This window comes from Camarhynchus parvulus, chromosome 14 (assembly GCF_901933205.1).
Source record: "Camarhynchus parvulus chromosome 14, STF_HiC, whole genome shotgun sequence".
NCBI lineage: Eukaryota > Metazoa > Chordata > Aves > Passeriformes > Thraupidae > Camarhynchus > Camarhynchus parvulus.
Window position 1 is genome coordinate 2,526,436 of NC_044584.1, and position 16,993 is coordinate 2,543,428.

Below are 16,993 nucleotides of genomic sequence, written 5' to 3' on the forward strand. Positions count from 1 at the left end.
ATGACAGCAAAATCTCCCCTCAGCCATTCAGCAGTGGGTTTCCTCTCTGCTGCTGAGTGTCCATCTGGTCTGCATTATTCCCATCACTGGGCTTTCTCAAGTGCTTGTGTGTTGCCAAGTTCAGTAACTCAGCATTCCCTGTGTGCAGAGAGCCCCTGTTCCTTCCCTAACACTCTTCTGCTTTGAGCTGTGCCCAGATACGCTGATAGCATTGACTCTACACCTCTGTGTCTGTTGGGAAATACAACATTGGGTATCTCATTTGCCCACAGGGTGCTGGGCACTGCCCAGGCTCCCCAGGGGATGGGCACAGCCCCAAGGCTGCCAGAGCTCCAGGAGTGTTTGGACAACACTGTCAGGGATGTCCAGGGTGGGATTGGGGTGTCTGCGCAGGGCCAGGAGCTGGACTGGATGATCCCTGTGGGTCCCTTCCCACTCAGGATATTCTGTGTTGCTATTATAATAAGATTGTTATGTATAATAAGGCTATATACATAACCTCACTTTAACCTTATTGATTTTAATATTGACAGACTACCCTTATATAACACATAACCTTACTGGTTTGATTGATTGATTTTAACATTGACAAAATCCCAGCTGTGTGGGCTCTGGATCCAGTGCTTGGGTTTTTTCCAACCAACATTTCTCTGGAAGGAAGCAGTGCAGGTGGGTGATTTTGACTCTCAGCACTGCCAGGGTCACAAGCTCAGCCTGGAGTTCAAGCTGTGTTCCCTGGCCATCCCTTGTTATCCTCTGATAAAATGGATCTCAAATCAGCACTTGGGTGGCAATTGTTGATGCTGCACAAGACATCACTGAGTGCAGCTCCCACTTTTCCAGCGTGGTGAGCTGTACTGTGCTGGCTGTAATAACAAGCTGCTTTTGTCACTCAGTGAGGCAGATGTGATTCAGAGACACCCAGGGAGTAACTGGCAAGGAGCTGTTAGGAAAGACTGATTTTTGAAGCAGGCTTTCAAATCCAAAAATGGAAAACTTGAATAATCTTCTCTCTGTAGGTGCCCTCACAACTCCTACCTTCCTCCTTCTCTTGATCCCACCAGGCTTCCCAATGGTTTTCCTTGCTTTTGCCTTCCACAAGACAGCCTTCTTTCAGAAATACCTGACTCAAAGCTCTGCACTGGTTTTAAACAGAACTGCTTATAAATCATCTCCTTTTTTTCCCCTTTATCTCTTTTATCCTTGCTGATGTCTCTTTTTCCTAAGTTGCAATCTGTTTGAAACAGTTACATATTTATCATAGACTGTGCCTGGAAAAGCTTTACTGGGGCTTGGAGATAATTGGATGTATGCTCCTAGTCAGTCTTGTTCCACTGATCCATAAACAAAGCCAGCAGAGAGAGCGCTTCCTGAAAAATATTTTTAGATGTTAATTTATAAAATAGTGTGTCTTAGAGCCCCAACCACCTGCCACAGGCACAGGGCAGGTGTGTTCTGACAGGGACAGCTTTGCCTCTGCATGCTCTGACTTGCACCAGATAGAACCTTTAAAGCTGGAAATGACCTTTAGGATCACCAAGTCCAACCATAAGCCTAGCACTCCTGTGTTCACCACTAACCCCTGGCCACAAGGGCCCCCAGGGATGGGGACTCCACCACTGCCCCAGGCAGCTGTGTCAGCCTCACCACCCTTTCACTGAAGAAATTGTCTCACTATCCAATGTAAACCTCTGCTAGTGCAACTTGAGGCCGTTTCCCCTTGTCCTGTCCCTGTTGCCTTGGAGCAGAGCCTGAGCCCCCCTGGCTGTCCCCTCCTGTCAGGAGTTGTGCACAGCCAGAAGGTCCCGCCTGAGCCTCCTTTGCTCCAGGCTGAGCCCCTTTTCCAGCTCCCTCAGCCCCTCCTGGTGCTCCTGACCCTTCCCCAGCTCCACTCCCTGGAGCATCACAGGGGTGTCCTTCTCCAGCCATGTCACATCAGCATTTACCTCTGCACATGGAAACTAGGCAGAAGAGCATGACAGGAAAGAGAATATTTCCACAGTGAGCTCATCTAATCCTCGTTAGCACCAGTCTCTCTCCAGTTTGGTCATGTCCCAGTACCCTGTTATGAAACACTTCCAAACCAGTGTATCTGATTTATTAATATGCCCACATTCAGTATTCATGACTGCAGGAGGAGAATCGGCCTCACCATCACCTTTCCTCATTCTACTTGCTATTGATCAGTCCTAAAATATATGTCTGGAAAACAACCTGCAAGGTTATGCTCCAGGACTCTTGTTTTGCCCAGCTAAATAACAGCAATGTAGGGCACCTTCCCAGGGCTACGTGGCCCTGTCAGGGTTTAGCAGCACCTCTGGGACTGGCAGCCTCCAGAAATACTCCCTGCTAAAACTCAGCCTTGCTGAAGGACTGCTTTCAAGCATTTAAATATTTCATTAAAATCCCCAAACGCTTTTTCTAAGTTACCAATCCAACACTTTAAATATTAAAACCAGTCTATTTATAAAGCAGCAAACGCTTCTCAGCCACAGAGGTGAGCTCCATGGGATCCAATCAGTCCTGACTTGCAGTGAGACAGATGGAAAAGGAAGGCAATAGAAAGACAAGCCTTTTGGAGAAGTTGAAAATGGAGCCATTAATTTTGCCACTGCATTAAAAGTAAATGTTTACAAACTCATTTTGCCAGGATCTGTTGGTTAATAAAGAAAATGGAACCATTCCTTGGAAATACTTTTTCCATAGGGAAGTTTTTATACATGTGAATGATAAGGAAAGTAGGCTACAGTGCATCAGCTATAGGGAGTGTGGCTTGGTGGTTCTGCGCATGGGCAGTTTTCAGTGCCCTTCACTTATGTGGGCTGTAAGTGAGATTTTTTGGAGAAAGAGGGCTTTTCCTCACAATCTCTGTCCATGTGAGACAGTGTAAGAGGTTCACTTCTTCCAGACATTTTCCCCACCTGTTTGCTGAAGGTTATCAGCTCCCTCAGCTCACAGCTTGGTAACTGGTGCTCAGCAATGGTTTCAGCTCAGGGGAACAGGGCAGGTGTGAAGTTCTGAGGAGAAAAATCACCCAACTGCAAGGGGAGTGTGGAGTAGTGGAGTGGAGAGATAAAACAAATAAATAACACCAGCCTGGGCTGAAATCACCAGAAAAAGTGAATAACAGCCCTCAGTGAAGAGTCTGGAGGACACATTTGTGGTAGGGAAGAACAAGCCCAGAGCTGGGGTTTGGTTTTTTCTGCAGCAGTGAAGTGACAGCACATGGGCCTGGAGCAGGTGCAGGGAAGGGAACAGAGCTGGGAAGGGGCTGGAGCACGAGGAGAGGCTGAGGGAGCTGGGAAAGGGCTCAGCCTGGAGAAAAGGAGGCTCAGGGGGGACCTTGTGGCTCTGCACAGCTCCCTGACATGAGAGGGCAGCCAGGGAACAAGGGACAGGACAAGAGGAAACAGCTTCAAGTTGTATCAGGGGAGGTTTAAATTGGATATTGGGAAAATTTCTTTATGAAGAGGGTGGTCAGGCACTGTCACAGGCTGCCCAGGCCAGTGGTGGAGTTGCTGGAAGTGTTCAAAAGTGTTCAAAAGTGTGGGTGGAGCACTTGGGGATACAAGTTAGTGCTGCACCTGGCAGTATTAGGTTCATAGGACTTGATGTTAGAGGGCTTTTCCAACCATAATGATTTTCTGATTCAGTGATGTGGGGAGGACCTCCATTAGTGTTTTTCCTCAGTGATTCCAAGGCTGCTTTGTTGCTGGGCTGCCATGAGTACCCATGAAGCCTGCAGACAGTGATAGGCAAGATCAGGGATATTGTCTGGTACACTACAAAGTATCAAGAGAGTGTGTGCATGAAATATATTTATGTAATTGTGTTTTCTACCCTGCTCTAAAGAAACAGAGATTGCTTATAAAAATTAACTCTCTCTTGCCCATTAGTGCACTGCCATCTTCCCCCCTTTTAAAATCCTAACAGCCTTCCCCAAACTCAGCTCTGACTTTTCACCTGACTGTCCCCAGAAGTGGATTTGTGCACCAGCATTTGCCATCTGTTCCCAGAACCCTCATAACCCCAAGAAATCCCACTGTGCAAGCCTTCCAGAGGTGGCCAGAGCTGACATAGTTCCACAGTCCCGGCACAGAAACCACAGAAGCAATTCAGTTTCCTCTCAGCTGTTGTGTTTGATTCAGTAAGGAGTTAATAAAAGTGCATTTCTGATTTAGGTAGCTGTCTGTAAAGCAGTTGTTTGGATTTTTCCACATTGGTTTGAAGGTTCTGGTGGAATAACTTGAGGGGGCAGCAGTTGCAGTGCACTGGCCCTGTTCAGTGTGATTGCAGTCTCTTCTCTCCATGGCCTGGCTTCCTTGTGTTTGCAGCACGTGGCTGAAGAGCTGCAGGACCTGCTCCAGTGGCTGATGGGAGCCCCAGCTGGACTGAAAATGAACCGAGCCTTGGATCAAGTCTTGGGCCGCTTCTTCCTTTATCACATCCATCTTTGGATCAGTAAGTGAAATTGTTTAACTTTCCAGCCTCCCTTTTCATCTCTTCCCTCTGAGTGTTTAATGTTTGCCTGGAGGTGAGTAATGAATCAAAATGCACTTCTGCAAGTACAGGCTTGTCTGGGAGTCTTCCTGCTGTGGGAACTGAAGCCAAAGTTGGATTCCCACACAAGGAGTTCATGCATATTAAATAAAGTGCTGCTATTGATGCTCTGCAAGAAGTGTGGATGCTGCTGGGGCTTAGTTCCTTGGTGTCACTGGTGGTGAGTGTCCAAGGGAAGGCACTGCTGTGAGGTCTTTTGTAGGGTTTTGTGGTCTTTGCCATGTGAGAGGCAGCTCTTGGGATAGGGATGAGAAATGTGCAAGGAGGCAAATACCAGCCCTGTGCTATCACCAACTTCAGCTTAGTGCAATTTTATTATTTCAGTTTCTTCCTTGAAATAAAACACTCTTGTTATCCTTGATGGAGGAGTACAGGTATGATGGACAGGAACTCCACAGTTATTTTACTGATTTGCTTTGCTCACCAGTCACGTATGGTCTTGTTTCTGTGACTTTGCCCCACTTTGGTGATGAAAGAGACTGTTTGTCCATACTGCTTTATTTTACAAAAGCCATATGAGGTGGCTTTTGTGGGAAGAGCAGAAAAACAGGAATGGTTGCAGTAAAGGTTGATGTGTGCAGTTAAAAATGTACTTAAGAACCTGGACACAAATGTAGGAAATAAAATGTTACATCCCCGGAAGTGTTCAAGGCCAGATTGGGTAGGGATTGAAACAACCTGGTCTGGTGGAAGGTGTCCCTGCCCATGGCATGGGGGTGACACTAAATTATCTTTAAGGTGCCTTGCAACCCAAACCATGCCATGCTAATTCATGAAATCGCATGAGGAGAAAGGTGACTGCTGTGTTCAAGCTGTGCACACTCCTCCCCATCCTCCCAGTGCTGCCCCACCTTGGGGCAGAAACTTGGGCAGAAGGAGAGTTTTTGTTGGCCCTCCTAAAGAGAAGATGGCATCTAAAGGAGTTTTCCAGCTCCACTTCCATGTTGTCATGGCTCTGATTTCTGGAGCAGTGTTCTAGGGTGAGGGGAATCAGCCTTTTGAGAGGGTCAAGAGGGAGATGACCCAGTCAAACACTGACCCTCTGCCATGTCCACCAGGCTACATCCACCTGCTGTCCCCCTTCATTGAGATGATCCTGTGGTACGTGGGGCTGTCGGCCTGCCTGGGCCTGACCGTGGCTCTCTGCATCCTGTCCGACATCATCGCGCTCCTGACCTTCCACATCTACTGCTTCTATGTCTACGGGGCCAGGTGAGTCCCCCTCCTCTCTGGGCTTTGTTTGGAAACCCCTCAGGCTGTGCTGAAGCATTCAGTCCTGGTGTAGTTCTCCTGAATTCAGTGTTTGACCCACAGTAATTTCTTGCAGTCTTTTTTAAGCCTGTAGAAGTGATGGCCACAGTAGTGCAAGCAAGCCATGTTTCATTTCTCCTCCATTTAGATATTTATCTGTTGTGGTAGTGACCTGGAGAAATGAAACTACATGACAGGCAGAGGACAAGAAAGCAGCTCACCCCATCCCTTGGTCCAGCCTCATAGTACTCTCCTCCATTGCACCCTGCTAGAGATTTGGAGGGGAACTGGAGAAGAGGAGGAGGAGAGGGGAACCCCTGCAGTTTAGGAGAAGCCCCAAAATCCCTGTCTCTGCCCTGCTTCAGAGGTCCTTGCCTGCACTGTGGAACACAGGTGACAGGTTTGGGGTTACAGGAGATCTATGACACTCTCCTGGTGTCATTGTCTGGAGGGTCCCGTGGCCTGAGAGCTGAGCAGAGGCTCTGAATGAGTAGGGGGAGTGCAAGGGGCTTTGGGGCACATCTAGGGCTTCCTGTGGAAGAGGCGCCCATCACTGTGCTCTGTTCCTGCTCTCCTCTTACCTGTGCTGCACCAAGGAGTCCCACAGGCCACAGGATGTGTTTTCCAGGGAGATGAGATAGAAGAGATAAAGGACCTTTTGTCTTATAAAGTACAGAATGGCCATCATCCCTCCTCAGACTTTACATAGGAAACAGCACAAGAAATAGTAAATCTTTAGATATGGGTAGTTTAGGGAATGGTTGGAAATATTGAGACCTGATTTATGAGCCAGATCTGTTGTGAGCACAGGTCTTACACCCAGAATCAGTAATGTCAGGAGTGGGAGGCCTCTTCCCAACACCTCTAATTACTGGAATTTCTGTGTGGGTCTGGGAGGAATGGCCTTGCTCATCCTGGTTGTGCAGAGAGGTAGTAGAAAGTAGGAAAAGCATTTTGTCAGCTGACTGCTCTTCCCTGGAGCTGCAGGGAGCCAGCCTACCTGTCTTGTGTTTGTCAGAAGTACAGAGTGTACAGCTGTGTGCTGTCCCCATGGAGAGCCAGGAAGAGTCAGCAGTCACCCACAGCCAGCACAGCCCCTTGAATTCCTGCAGCTGGCAGGAGGAAGAATTTGCTGGTTCAGGTGCTGGTGAAGCCTGAGATCCCCTTGTGGAGCAAAGCACAGAGTGGAACAAGGGCAGGCATGTGTGTGCAGGCAGCAGGGCAGGTGGGACAGGTGCCACTGCAGCAACACCCGCTGGGTGTCCTGTCAGGGGGAGCGTGGCCTTAGTCAGAGCCATGGGCAGGTGTGTGCCAGAACCTGGAGGAGCTGTCCTGGGCTCCCCCCTGCCTAGGGATTAGTGCACCAAGCTCTGCCTGCCCGTCTGGAGGCACCCTGCCAATTCCTTGAAGCAGCTGGTGTTCCTCAAACCAGATCCTTCTCTTGGATGAGGCTCCTTACCTCTGCTTTCACATTGCTGCTGTGAAATCTGAGCAGCCTCCACACCTTAGCTAGCCTGGTTTGCCAGTCTGGGTTCTGTAGCTCAGGATTTCTCAGACTCTGTTCTGCCCCACACATTGGCCATGTACCCTTTCTTTACATCCCTGTGTGTTGGCACTGCTGCCCAGGGCACTTTGTGCCTCCTCTCTATCCCAAGGGCTCTTTCTTCCTTGCTGTTACTCCATAAACTGTTACTCCATAAACTGTCTGTTTGCCACCCTTGTCACCCCAAGTGTCCCTCACTGTTGTCATTTTTCTGTGAGGGGAGTAGCTCCAAGTCTCATAGCACCAAGTTCTGAAAGCCTAAGGAAGGGATGCAGTAGGGGCCAGCAGGGATTTCACTGGTCTCTTCCAACTCTTAAGGATTTTTAGAGCTGTGGGCTACCAGGGAAGCTTCAGGGGCTCCACTCCTGTCCCTGGTATCTCTGCTGCAGAGGCACAATTGCATTGCATTGACTCAGGTGTGGGGGTAACACCTTGGCCAGCAGTGTCTGGAAGGGTCTGAAGGCAGGGAAAGGGACAGATCTGAGCTGGGGAGACACAGGTGACATTGGGGAAATAGGATTGCTGGTTCCTCTCATAGAATCATGGAATGGTTTGGGTTGGAAGGGGCCTTAAAGCTCATCTTCTGCCATGGCAGGGACACCTTCCACTACCCCAGGTTGCTCCAAGCCCCATCCATCCTGGTCTTGGCCACTTCTGGGGATCCAGGGGCAGCCACAGTTTCTCTGGGCACCCTGTGCCAGGGCCTCAGCACCCTTTTGCTGCAGGGAAAGTGTTGCCATGAGGCTGGTGGCTGCTGCAGCTCCAGAGCATGGCCTGGCCGCTGCCCTGCAGTGGCCCAGAGCTGGCTGCAGCAGCCCCGTGTCAGGGAGCAGCCCAGACAGGCTTGACTGAGCCATGAGGATTTATCTGCAGCATTCCCAGTGTATTTCTTTTGCCCCCCCTGGCTCTGCAGGTGGGTAAGGAGGCATGGGGCTGTGCTGGTGACAGCTGGTGGTGCTGGAGCTGGGAGCTGCCAGCTGTGCTGCAGAGTCTTCTCTTTTTTCAGGCTCTACTGCCTGAAGATCTACGGCCTGTCCTCTCTGTGGCGCCTGTTCCGGGGCAAGAAGTGGAACGTGCTGCGGCAGCGGGTGGATTCCTGCTCCTATGACCTGGACCAGGTAGTGCCACAGCCCTGGGGACACCCCAGGGCACTGCCCTTGGTGATGCCCTCCCTCCTGCTCTGACTGATACTGGGACACAGGCACAGGAGCCTTTGTGGTGCCCAGAACAAGGACATATGCCAACACTCTGAGCCCACGGCTCTTCTGCTGCCTTACAGCACTCCTTGACTGCCTGCAGCACCCCTTCATTGCCATGGACTCCTTCCCTGCCCTCCAACACCCCTTCCTTACCTGCAGCAGTTCTTCCCTTCCCTATACCACTTCCATTCCCTGCACCCCTCCCCTTCCCTGCAGTGCCTCTTCCCTGCCCTGCACTCTATCCCTGCTCTCCAGCATCCATCCCATCCCATCCCATCCCATCCCATCCCATCCCATCCCATCCCATCCCATCCCGTCCGTCCGTCCGCCCGTCCCATCCCATCCCGTCCCATCCGTCCCATCCCATCCCTGCCCTGAGCCCATGCCAGGCACCCTGCAGGCTGAGCTGTGCTGGGTGCTGCAGATGCCGGAGCTCTGAGCCTGGAGTGGGAGTGGGGGAGGGCTGGAGGCAGTTGGAAATGTGGTGCCCAGCAGTGTTGCCACAGTAACAGCCGTGGCAGCGTTTCTATTAAAAGGCCCCGTTTCATTCACGTTGTGCTGGAGCCTGGCCCACACACTCTCACTCAGGCAGAGGCAGTTCTTTGTGAAGTGCTGTAAGCTCTTTTTAATTTCTGAAATGCCATGCAAAAGTCCAACAGAGCCTGAACTGCTGCAGGCCAGCAGCTGCAAACATCACTGAAATAATACAATAATATTTGGAAACTTGCAGGGTCAGCACCTCTTTCTATTACAACAGATAACCTTGAGCTTCTTGCATCACAGCTGAGAGCTGGTTTTCTGTTTCTTTGGTGATTAAAAGCCTCCATGCCAGGTTTGCATCATCTCCTCCCTGTGTACTTTGAGGAGAATTGGTTTGGCACTTGAGGCTTCATCCTGCTGCTCTGGAGACCAGTGGGAATTGTGTCGCTGGCCGGGTAGGAAGAGACATTCAAAGCAGACCTTAAAAGACTTTTGGAGGTTTAAACAACTGCAGTGGAGTGACAGGAGAAGGGAGAAACAACTGCTGTGAGGAGAATGGATTGGATTGTGATTTATTCGTGGTTACATCCCTAAAGCTGTGATGCTGATCCACCTCTGTGCTGTGGCTGCTGCGTTGTTTTCTTTCATGTTATCCCGCAGCCATGGTCCCTTTTTGCAGAGGTTGCAGTGCCCTGTGCTCCTGTGGCTTCTCTGATCTGGAAGTGGTGACTGGAAATAGAAGAGTCAGGTTCCTGTTTGGTATAAATCTGAATTCTCCCACTTGGAATTATTTAGACCTACACCAACCTACGCTGGCCCAGAGTAAAAATAACTTTTTCTGTGGGCAGTGGAGCTAATGACATCTCCTTCCTTAAGGATTTTTTTCCTGCATCCTCTCAATATTGCTCCCTGACTCCAGCTTCTCTCCCACCTTCCCACTGAGCAAGAAGCAGAATTCCTGTGGCTGGAAGCTCAGCCAGTTGCTGCTGGGAATGTTTATCACAAATAATTCTGCAGGTTTGCCCCAGGTGCCTGCCCTGCTAAAACAAGGAGGAACAAAAGTACTTCTCAGTTCTTTCCAGAATTCCCATTCAAATTACCACTTCTTTGTTATTTTCCACATTTTTCTGGTAAAATCTGATCAGTGAGTCTAAAACTTTTGGGGACAGAGAGTGGAAAAATTGCAAGATCATTTAAGTCTAGTTTCCTAAGGAAGCTAGCCTGAAATGGGAAATCTTGAATGTTGTCTGTAAAGGAAAAGTGCTGTCAGGATCCAGCTTTTATCTTTCCAAATGTACTCCCATAATAAGGAGTGTTGAAGAAGGCCCAGTGAGAGGAGAAATAGTGAAAATATCCAAGGTAACAGCATTATTCACATAGGCAAGATAAAAACACATTAAGGAGTCCTGCAAACTTCTGTTGCCTCAGAGTCTCCTATTTTTTATTTGTATTGTATTTTATTTTACCATTGTTCTGCTCATGATTGTGTTTCCTTTTTCCCTAGTTATTTATTGGCACTTTGCTGTTCACAATCCTGCTGTTCCTTCTGCCTACAACTGCACTGTATTATTTGGTGTTTACCCTGGTAAGATTTAACCCTTGAAACAAGTCAAACACTCTCTTCTGAGGTAGTAAAAAATGGTTTCCTAGACATTTATGGTCATCCATAAAGAAAATAAAAATGTGGATGTCTTAGGAAGGATTCTCTCATATCAGCTCATGTTTGTATTTTTCCTAAGGAAATTCCCAGCAAATCCTGTCCGCAAGACAAACTGTTCCCTTCTCTTTCTCTCAGAAGTTGATATGTTTCTGTCCACGTGTGTGGTGATGGCCTCTCTAGTCTGATCCAGAACTTTTTTTTTTTCAGGGAATTAACTTGCTGTATTAAATGTTTTCAGCCAAGCTTTCCTCAGAGGTTTGAACTTCTTTATATTTTTTTCTTCCCCCAACATGACCAGTCCTCTCCATGGTCTGCCCTGAGCCAAATTTTCCACAGACAGTGGCCATCACATGCTTTCAGCATCTTTTTTGAGCCCTCTCTTTTCAGATGAGCTTGGCAGCAGAAAATAACTGCATTGTGACAAAAGGAGGTGCTTTATTCAGGGGCAGAAAACACAGAGCAGGAAGCTCATTTCTGCCTGCTCTGCTCTTGCTTAAACTCTACATGGGACTTCTTCAGGCTGAAATGAGCTGTTGCAGCTCACTGTTGGAGAGAGGAAAATTTACATTCACTGGTATACAGTGATGGAATTGACTCAAAGTGGGAGAATTTGGGCTTCCTTTTCAACTGTGGCTGTTGAAAGTGGAATAGTTCTCATGTCCTTGCTGGTCACAGCTTCTCCAGCTGTAGGAGCTTCATTCCAGTTACCCCTTAAACCCAGACTGGTGAGGACCCTCACACAGGGTCTGGATGCTCAGCGCTTCCAGACATCACACCCACTTTGGGAGGCCTTAGCTTAGCACACAGCAGTGTTAGATCCAAGCTCAGCTCAGGAATTTACAAGTGTTTAATCTCCTGTGTCCTGAGGTGTTCTGTTAAACTGGTTTTTGTAGCTCCGGTTGCTGGTGGTGATTGTGCAGGGCCTCATACATCTGCTGGTGGACCTGATTGACTCCCTGCCTCTTTATTCCCTCATCCTTCGCCTCTGCAGATCCTACAGGCTCGCAGGTGAGTCCCTCAGCTCTGCCCCTGCAGCAGTTCAAGCATTTTGCATTATGTGCTTGATTTTGGTGCACTGGGTCACTCCTGAATTGAGGATGCAGTAGGGGTAGGAAAGACCTCGAGGCTTGAGTTGTGCAGATGTCCCTGCTGTGAACCAGTTCCTGCAAGGAGCAGGATGAGGATGTCAATGGAAAGAAATCTGAACCTGAAGGAGAATCAGGAGCACCTTTAGAAAGTCCTTGGCCACTAAAAATTACATCCAAACAAGCACCATATAAACAAGGTCGTCTTTTATTCCAGTTCCAGACTACCAAGTCAAGTAAAACTTCTGTGAGTCAAACATGGCATGGAGCTGTGTCGGGGAGGGTCAGGTTGGAGATCAGGAAAGGTTCTTCCCCCAGAGGGTGCTGGCACTGCCCGGGGAATGGGCACAGCCCCAAGGCTGCCAGAGCTCCAGGAGAGCTTGGACAGCACTGCCAGGGATGCCCAGGGTGGGGTTGTTGGGGGGTCTGTGCAGGGCCAGGGGCTGGGCTGGATGATCCTTGTCCCTTCCAAATCAGGATATTTCATGATTCTGTGAAACAAGCTCATAACTTTGGGTGTTTGGCCTCTGAAACAAGCCAAATCACAAAAATATTTGGAATATCAGCTGTTCCAAAGGGTTGGATCTGCAGTGGTTGCAAATCAATGGAGCTCTTTCAGTTCTATGCTGACTTTGACTGACTGAAGCCCTGGTGTTTGGATGAATTTCAAAGCTCTGGGCAGAGTTCAGATAATCATTCCCTTTTTGAGACTAATCTGTCACCATTTTGAAACCAGTCATTGTTTTTTCACTTTGGATGACCATAAACCAGGGCTGGCACCAGAGTAAGGACTCATTTTGGAATGCCTTTGACTGTCCACAGCTATGGTTGATCTAGTTACAGTCAAGCACATCTAAATTATTATCTCCCATCCTTTTAAAGAGCATGCAGCAGGAATTTAGCATAGTAGAAAGAACTTGATCATCAGTAAACCAAGGCCAGTCATCAAAGGCACAGGAAGCTCGAGGCAACCTCAGCAGCTTTGTCTGCTGGAGTGCTGCCAGGCTCAGCTTTGGGGAGGTAGAGCTGAGCTCTGTTACCAACTCTGTTGCTTTTCCATGGGAGCTTTCAGCAGGTTCCTGTGAATTTCCTGGCAGAAATGTCTTACACCCTTCAGGGCTGTCTTTGGGGAACAGGAGATGCTGCTGAAGAAAACTGACCCAGTAATGGGCAGGATGTAGGGCAGGAGGAAGTCTTGGTGCCACTGAGAGGTTTAACACCATGAATTCCTTTAGGTTATGTAAGGCCACAGGTTACTTCTCCTCATTCCTGTTCAGCCAGGTGTCTGCTGCAGGAAACAAGCCCCCACCTGAGCAGGGGATTGACTTCTCAGCTGTGTTCTGTAACTGGCACTGCAGGGCCCTGGTGCCTGTGAGAGGAAAAGGCATCTCTGAGCAGTTCTGCAGCCTGTGTCCCTGCCCCAGCACAAAACTGTGGCATGGCAACAGGAACAGATGGAGCAGTTGAATCCAACTCAAAGGACTTGAGAGAATACACATCACATGGTGTGCTCACTGCTGAGGTGCTGCCTCCCTTGTCAGACTCAGAACTTGGAGAAGACATCCTCTGACAGGTGTTAGGGCAGCTGATTTTACAGGCATCATCAAGATGGTTCTACCAACATGAATGGATAGTTTTTGCTGGTGGAAAGGAGGTTGAGTTCATTGTGGCATGTGGCCTCCAAGTTCTTTGATTCAGTGTCTGAATTGACAAAATGCTTCACTGATGAAGGCCAGGCCAGGGGTAGGTGAATGATCCATCTACACACCAGGAACTAAATGCATTTTTTTCTTTCTGTGCATCCAAAGTGAAATATTTATGACTTCCAAAACCCTTTCTTATCTAGATCACAGCTGATGTCCTCTGTGCACCCAGTGCCAGCTCAAGGGGTGCCACCTTGGTTGGGATGTGCATTCACAGCATGAAGAAAGGAACAGCAGGGGTTTCAGGGCTCTCAGGGTGCCCACACACAGCTTACCAGCATTGTTTGATTGTGAACAGGCCAGCTTGTTTTTCCTGTACTTCCCTTTCCCAACATTCACACTGGAATTCTTGGGACAGGTTTTGTCGTAGCCCTGTAGGACCTGCCACAATTGCTGGAGTACAAACCCTCACTTGAGTGTGCTGTCATGTGAAACAAAGCAGATGAATTCATGTCCTGAGCTCTCCTGTGCCGTTGCTGATGCCTTTTTACTGGAAGAGCAGACCCCTGAGCTCTGGAGCTGGCTGGAAGTCAGGGAATAGTTCAGGGTTCTTCTGTGCTGGAGTGATCTGCAGGAGCCTGAGCCTTCCTGCTCTTCCTGTGAGGAGGGAACTGCTCTGAGTCCTGAGCTCTGCAGTCACCTGCAGGTCATTCTAAAATGAATTTATAGCCTTTTTGTGCCCGTGTTTTCTTAGAAGTTTAAGACTCTTGAGCAATTAAATAATCTAATTAAGAAAGTGTTGGCTTGTAGCTTTAGAAGGGAGATGTGTGGCCAGGACCCAGAGAACCAGCATTTGCTGGGATAGTGGATTACTGTTCTGGGGTAAGACTCCAGAGTGCCCAACCACATATCTGAACCTTCAGTGCCTGCTTGTTTCTGTCTCTCTCTGACAAAGTTTGCCATAAAAGTAGTTCCTGGAATGGTTTAGACACTTCCTCATAGCCAAAGCTCTGTGAATCACATTGAGCACTTTGGTCATCCAGAACATTTGCTTGTTGAGGCCCAGGGTACTCAAACATCTATTTCAAGCCACTGGGGAAGCCCCTCTATCAATATAATCCAGCAAAATGCAGATAAATCCCTCCTGTCCTGGGCAGAAAAAGTTTTATGATCTGGGGAGAGAGTTTAAACCAGAGCTGTGTGCTAGAGAAAAGCATTCTATCCCAGGAGTGAACTGTATGATTTTAATTAATTCAAAGCTTTAGGAAAAAGAGAAAACGTTTTGGTTTTTCAGTGTTCAAGAGTCATAGAGATACTGCAGCAATGGCCCTTACAATGGTGAGCAGTGATACTCTGTTTATGCTCCTGTCAGTGTTTGATCTGTGCCTTAGTCTTGTCTCATCTTCTTACCTGCAGGAAAGAATAACAGGGCATGCTTGGCTGGAACAGGTTTGCAGAGATGGATTGGTGATTTTATTTCTGTGAAGTAATTTGACATCTTTGTAAGAAAAATGCCTCTCTGGTCCAAGCTGTTACCTTTGAAACGTTGTATTAAATATGTGTGTGCACTGTGTCACCCTTGGAATCCAAAATCTTTCCTATTTATCTTTACAGTGTTGGCAATGAGGCAAATCCAAGAGAAAATAGGAAAGTGGCAGGTTTGATGGGGTTAGCCTCTTAAAAACATGTGGATGCTGGGATGAATGGGCAGGGATTGCTTTGAAATGTTTCAGTGCCTCCAGGTCAGCCACTTCCCTCCCTCAGCCTGAACCAGGGACAGATTTGCACATGTGCTCTGTCCTCATGAGCACAAATTAAAGTCAGGCTCTCTGCCTGCTGCTAACACGGAGTTCCCATTCTGATGGAAGTTTGGGAAAAGTGGAAGGTTTTCTCAGTCCCTCTATCATCCTCAGGTCTGGCTGGCTCATTTCTAGGCTTTGTGCTTGCCCTAGGACTGAGTTTTCAAGCTGGAGGTGGGAGGGGTTACTTTTAAAGGAGCTGTGACATTAGGCTTAAAGCATTGTAGAGACAATCCACGCTTCCTGTTGAAAATGGGGAATGTTCCCAAATCCAGAAAGGTTAAAGACAGTTTCTAGGGAATCAGTGCTCAGCCAACAGCACTGGGCAGCAAATTCATGGTCTGTACTCCAGGCGTTGATGGAATATCCTAAGTGGGAAAGGACCACAGGGATCATCAAGTCCAACTCCTGGCCCTGCACAGGACGCCCCAACAATCCCCCCATGGGTTTGCTTCTCTTGTTTTGTGTCTTTGCAGCTGGGGTGAAGTTCAGAGTCCTTGAGCAGCAGGATGGAAAACCTCTGCGTCTCCTTATGCAGGTAAGGGCCCCGTGCCTTCCCCCAGAGTGACCCCAGTCCCTCTGTGCTGCTGCCACTGAAAGGCTCCACTTCAACATTATCAGCTGTAAAATGCTGAAACAAGGGAAATAATCTCATGTTGCTGTGGCTGGCTGCTGCTTTCTGTGCTTTTTGATGCCCTGCTTGTGTCCTGTGCTTGGAGGAAATGCAGTGCCCTGGATGGTGTGAAGTGAAATGTAGAAGAGGAGAAGGAGAAACACAGAGCTGTGTTACTTCTGGGGCTAAGACCTCATGCCATTATCACCTCCTGGCTCTGTGCAGCTTCATGCCATAATTGCTGACACTGGGAGAAGCAAAAGAAGGCAGAATGAAGCAGCAGGAAAAGCTGTTCCCCTCCAGTGGTGCTGGAAAGCTTTGGCTGCTCCATGAGGCAGCAGGAGGAGGGCCTGGGCAAGATGAGAGGGGAAAGGGCCTCCTGCTTTTCTCCACGGTTGCCCTGGTGAGGGGTATGGGCACAGCTCACCTGTGCTTTTGTAACTGTCCATGCTCTGGCATCAAAGATACTAAAGGAAATTATCTTCTGAAAAGAAATGAGGTGTTGGCAGCAGGGAAGTTCTCCTTACACTTTCAGGAGTGAAATTTCCATCTCCTGACCCAGCAGGAACACAGCCATGTCCCAGAGAGGCTTTTCTTGCTCTCTGCATCCTAAAGAGGAGAGGCTGCCAGTAGTGTATAACACTTATAAAAGCACTTGGACACTGGGGGAGTGTGTGGGAAGGATTTAACTGCAGCTTCCCAGTCCTTTTGCTTTTTCCATCACTGTCCCACCCTATTTCAGCAAAGGTCAGGCTAGCAGGGAACCAGCAAACCAGTTAGTAGCAATTCCAGAGGGAATCCCTTCTACAGATGTCTTCTAGAGCAAAACCAGCGTTCTCTAAGCAAGCTGCTTCCCAGCTCCTGCCTTTCAGTGGTGTAAGAACCAAAATCTGCCATCCTCCATGGCCAGGAGACTCCAGAGAAAGGAAACAGACATCAGAGATGAGGCATAGGAGCTGCTAAGCAGAGGCTTTGGCATCAGTGTGTGTGAGAGATGAGGTGGATGGAGTCTCCAGACAGAAAAGACCACGACTTAAAGAGCAAAGGCAATGAGTCATATGACTGTGATGAATTTTCTTTGGACCACTGCAGGAAGATCCATTTTCTATCTGGAATATAGCACAAGTCATCACCTCAAGAGGTGGAAGTGCTGCTGTAGA

General features: G+C 48.5%; 1 protein-coding gene across 2 annotated transcripts in view; it reads left to right on the forward strand.

The window, feature by feature from the left end:
- PIGQ (phosphatidylinositol glycan anchor biosynthesis class Q) overlaps positions 1 to 16,993 on the forward strand; it is a 37,686-nt gene that overhangs the window by 13,252 nt on the left and 7,441 nt on the right. For both annotated transcript variants that reach the window (XM_030958495.1, XM_030958494.1), the window contains exons 5-10: positions 4,335 to 4,461; positions 5,619 to 5,772; positions 8,361 to 8,472; positions 10,538 to 10,618; positions 11,587 to 11,701; positions 15,697 to 15,758. In XM_030958495.1, coding sequence (XP_030814355.1) covers positions 4,335 to 4,461; positions 5,619 to 5,772; positions 8,361 to 8,472; positions 10,538 to 10,618; positions 11,587 to 11,701; positions 15,697 to 15,758 — 651 coding nt within the window. The remainder of the gene's footprint in view (positions 1 to 4,334; positions 4,462 to 5,618; positions 5,773 to 8,360; positions 8,473 to 10,537; positions 10,619 to 11,586; positions 11,702 to 15,696; positions 15,759 to 16,993) is intronic.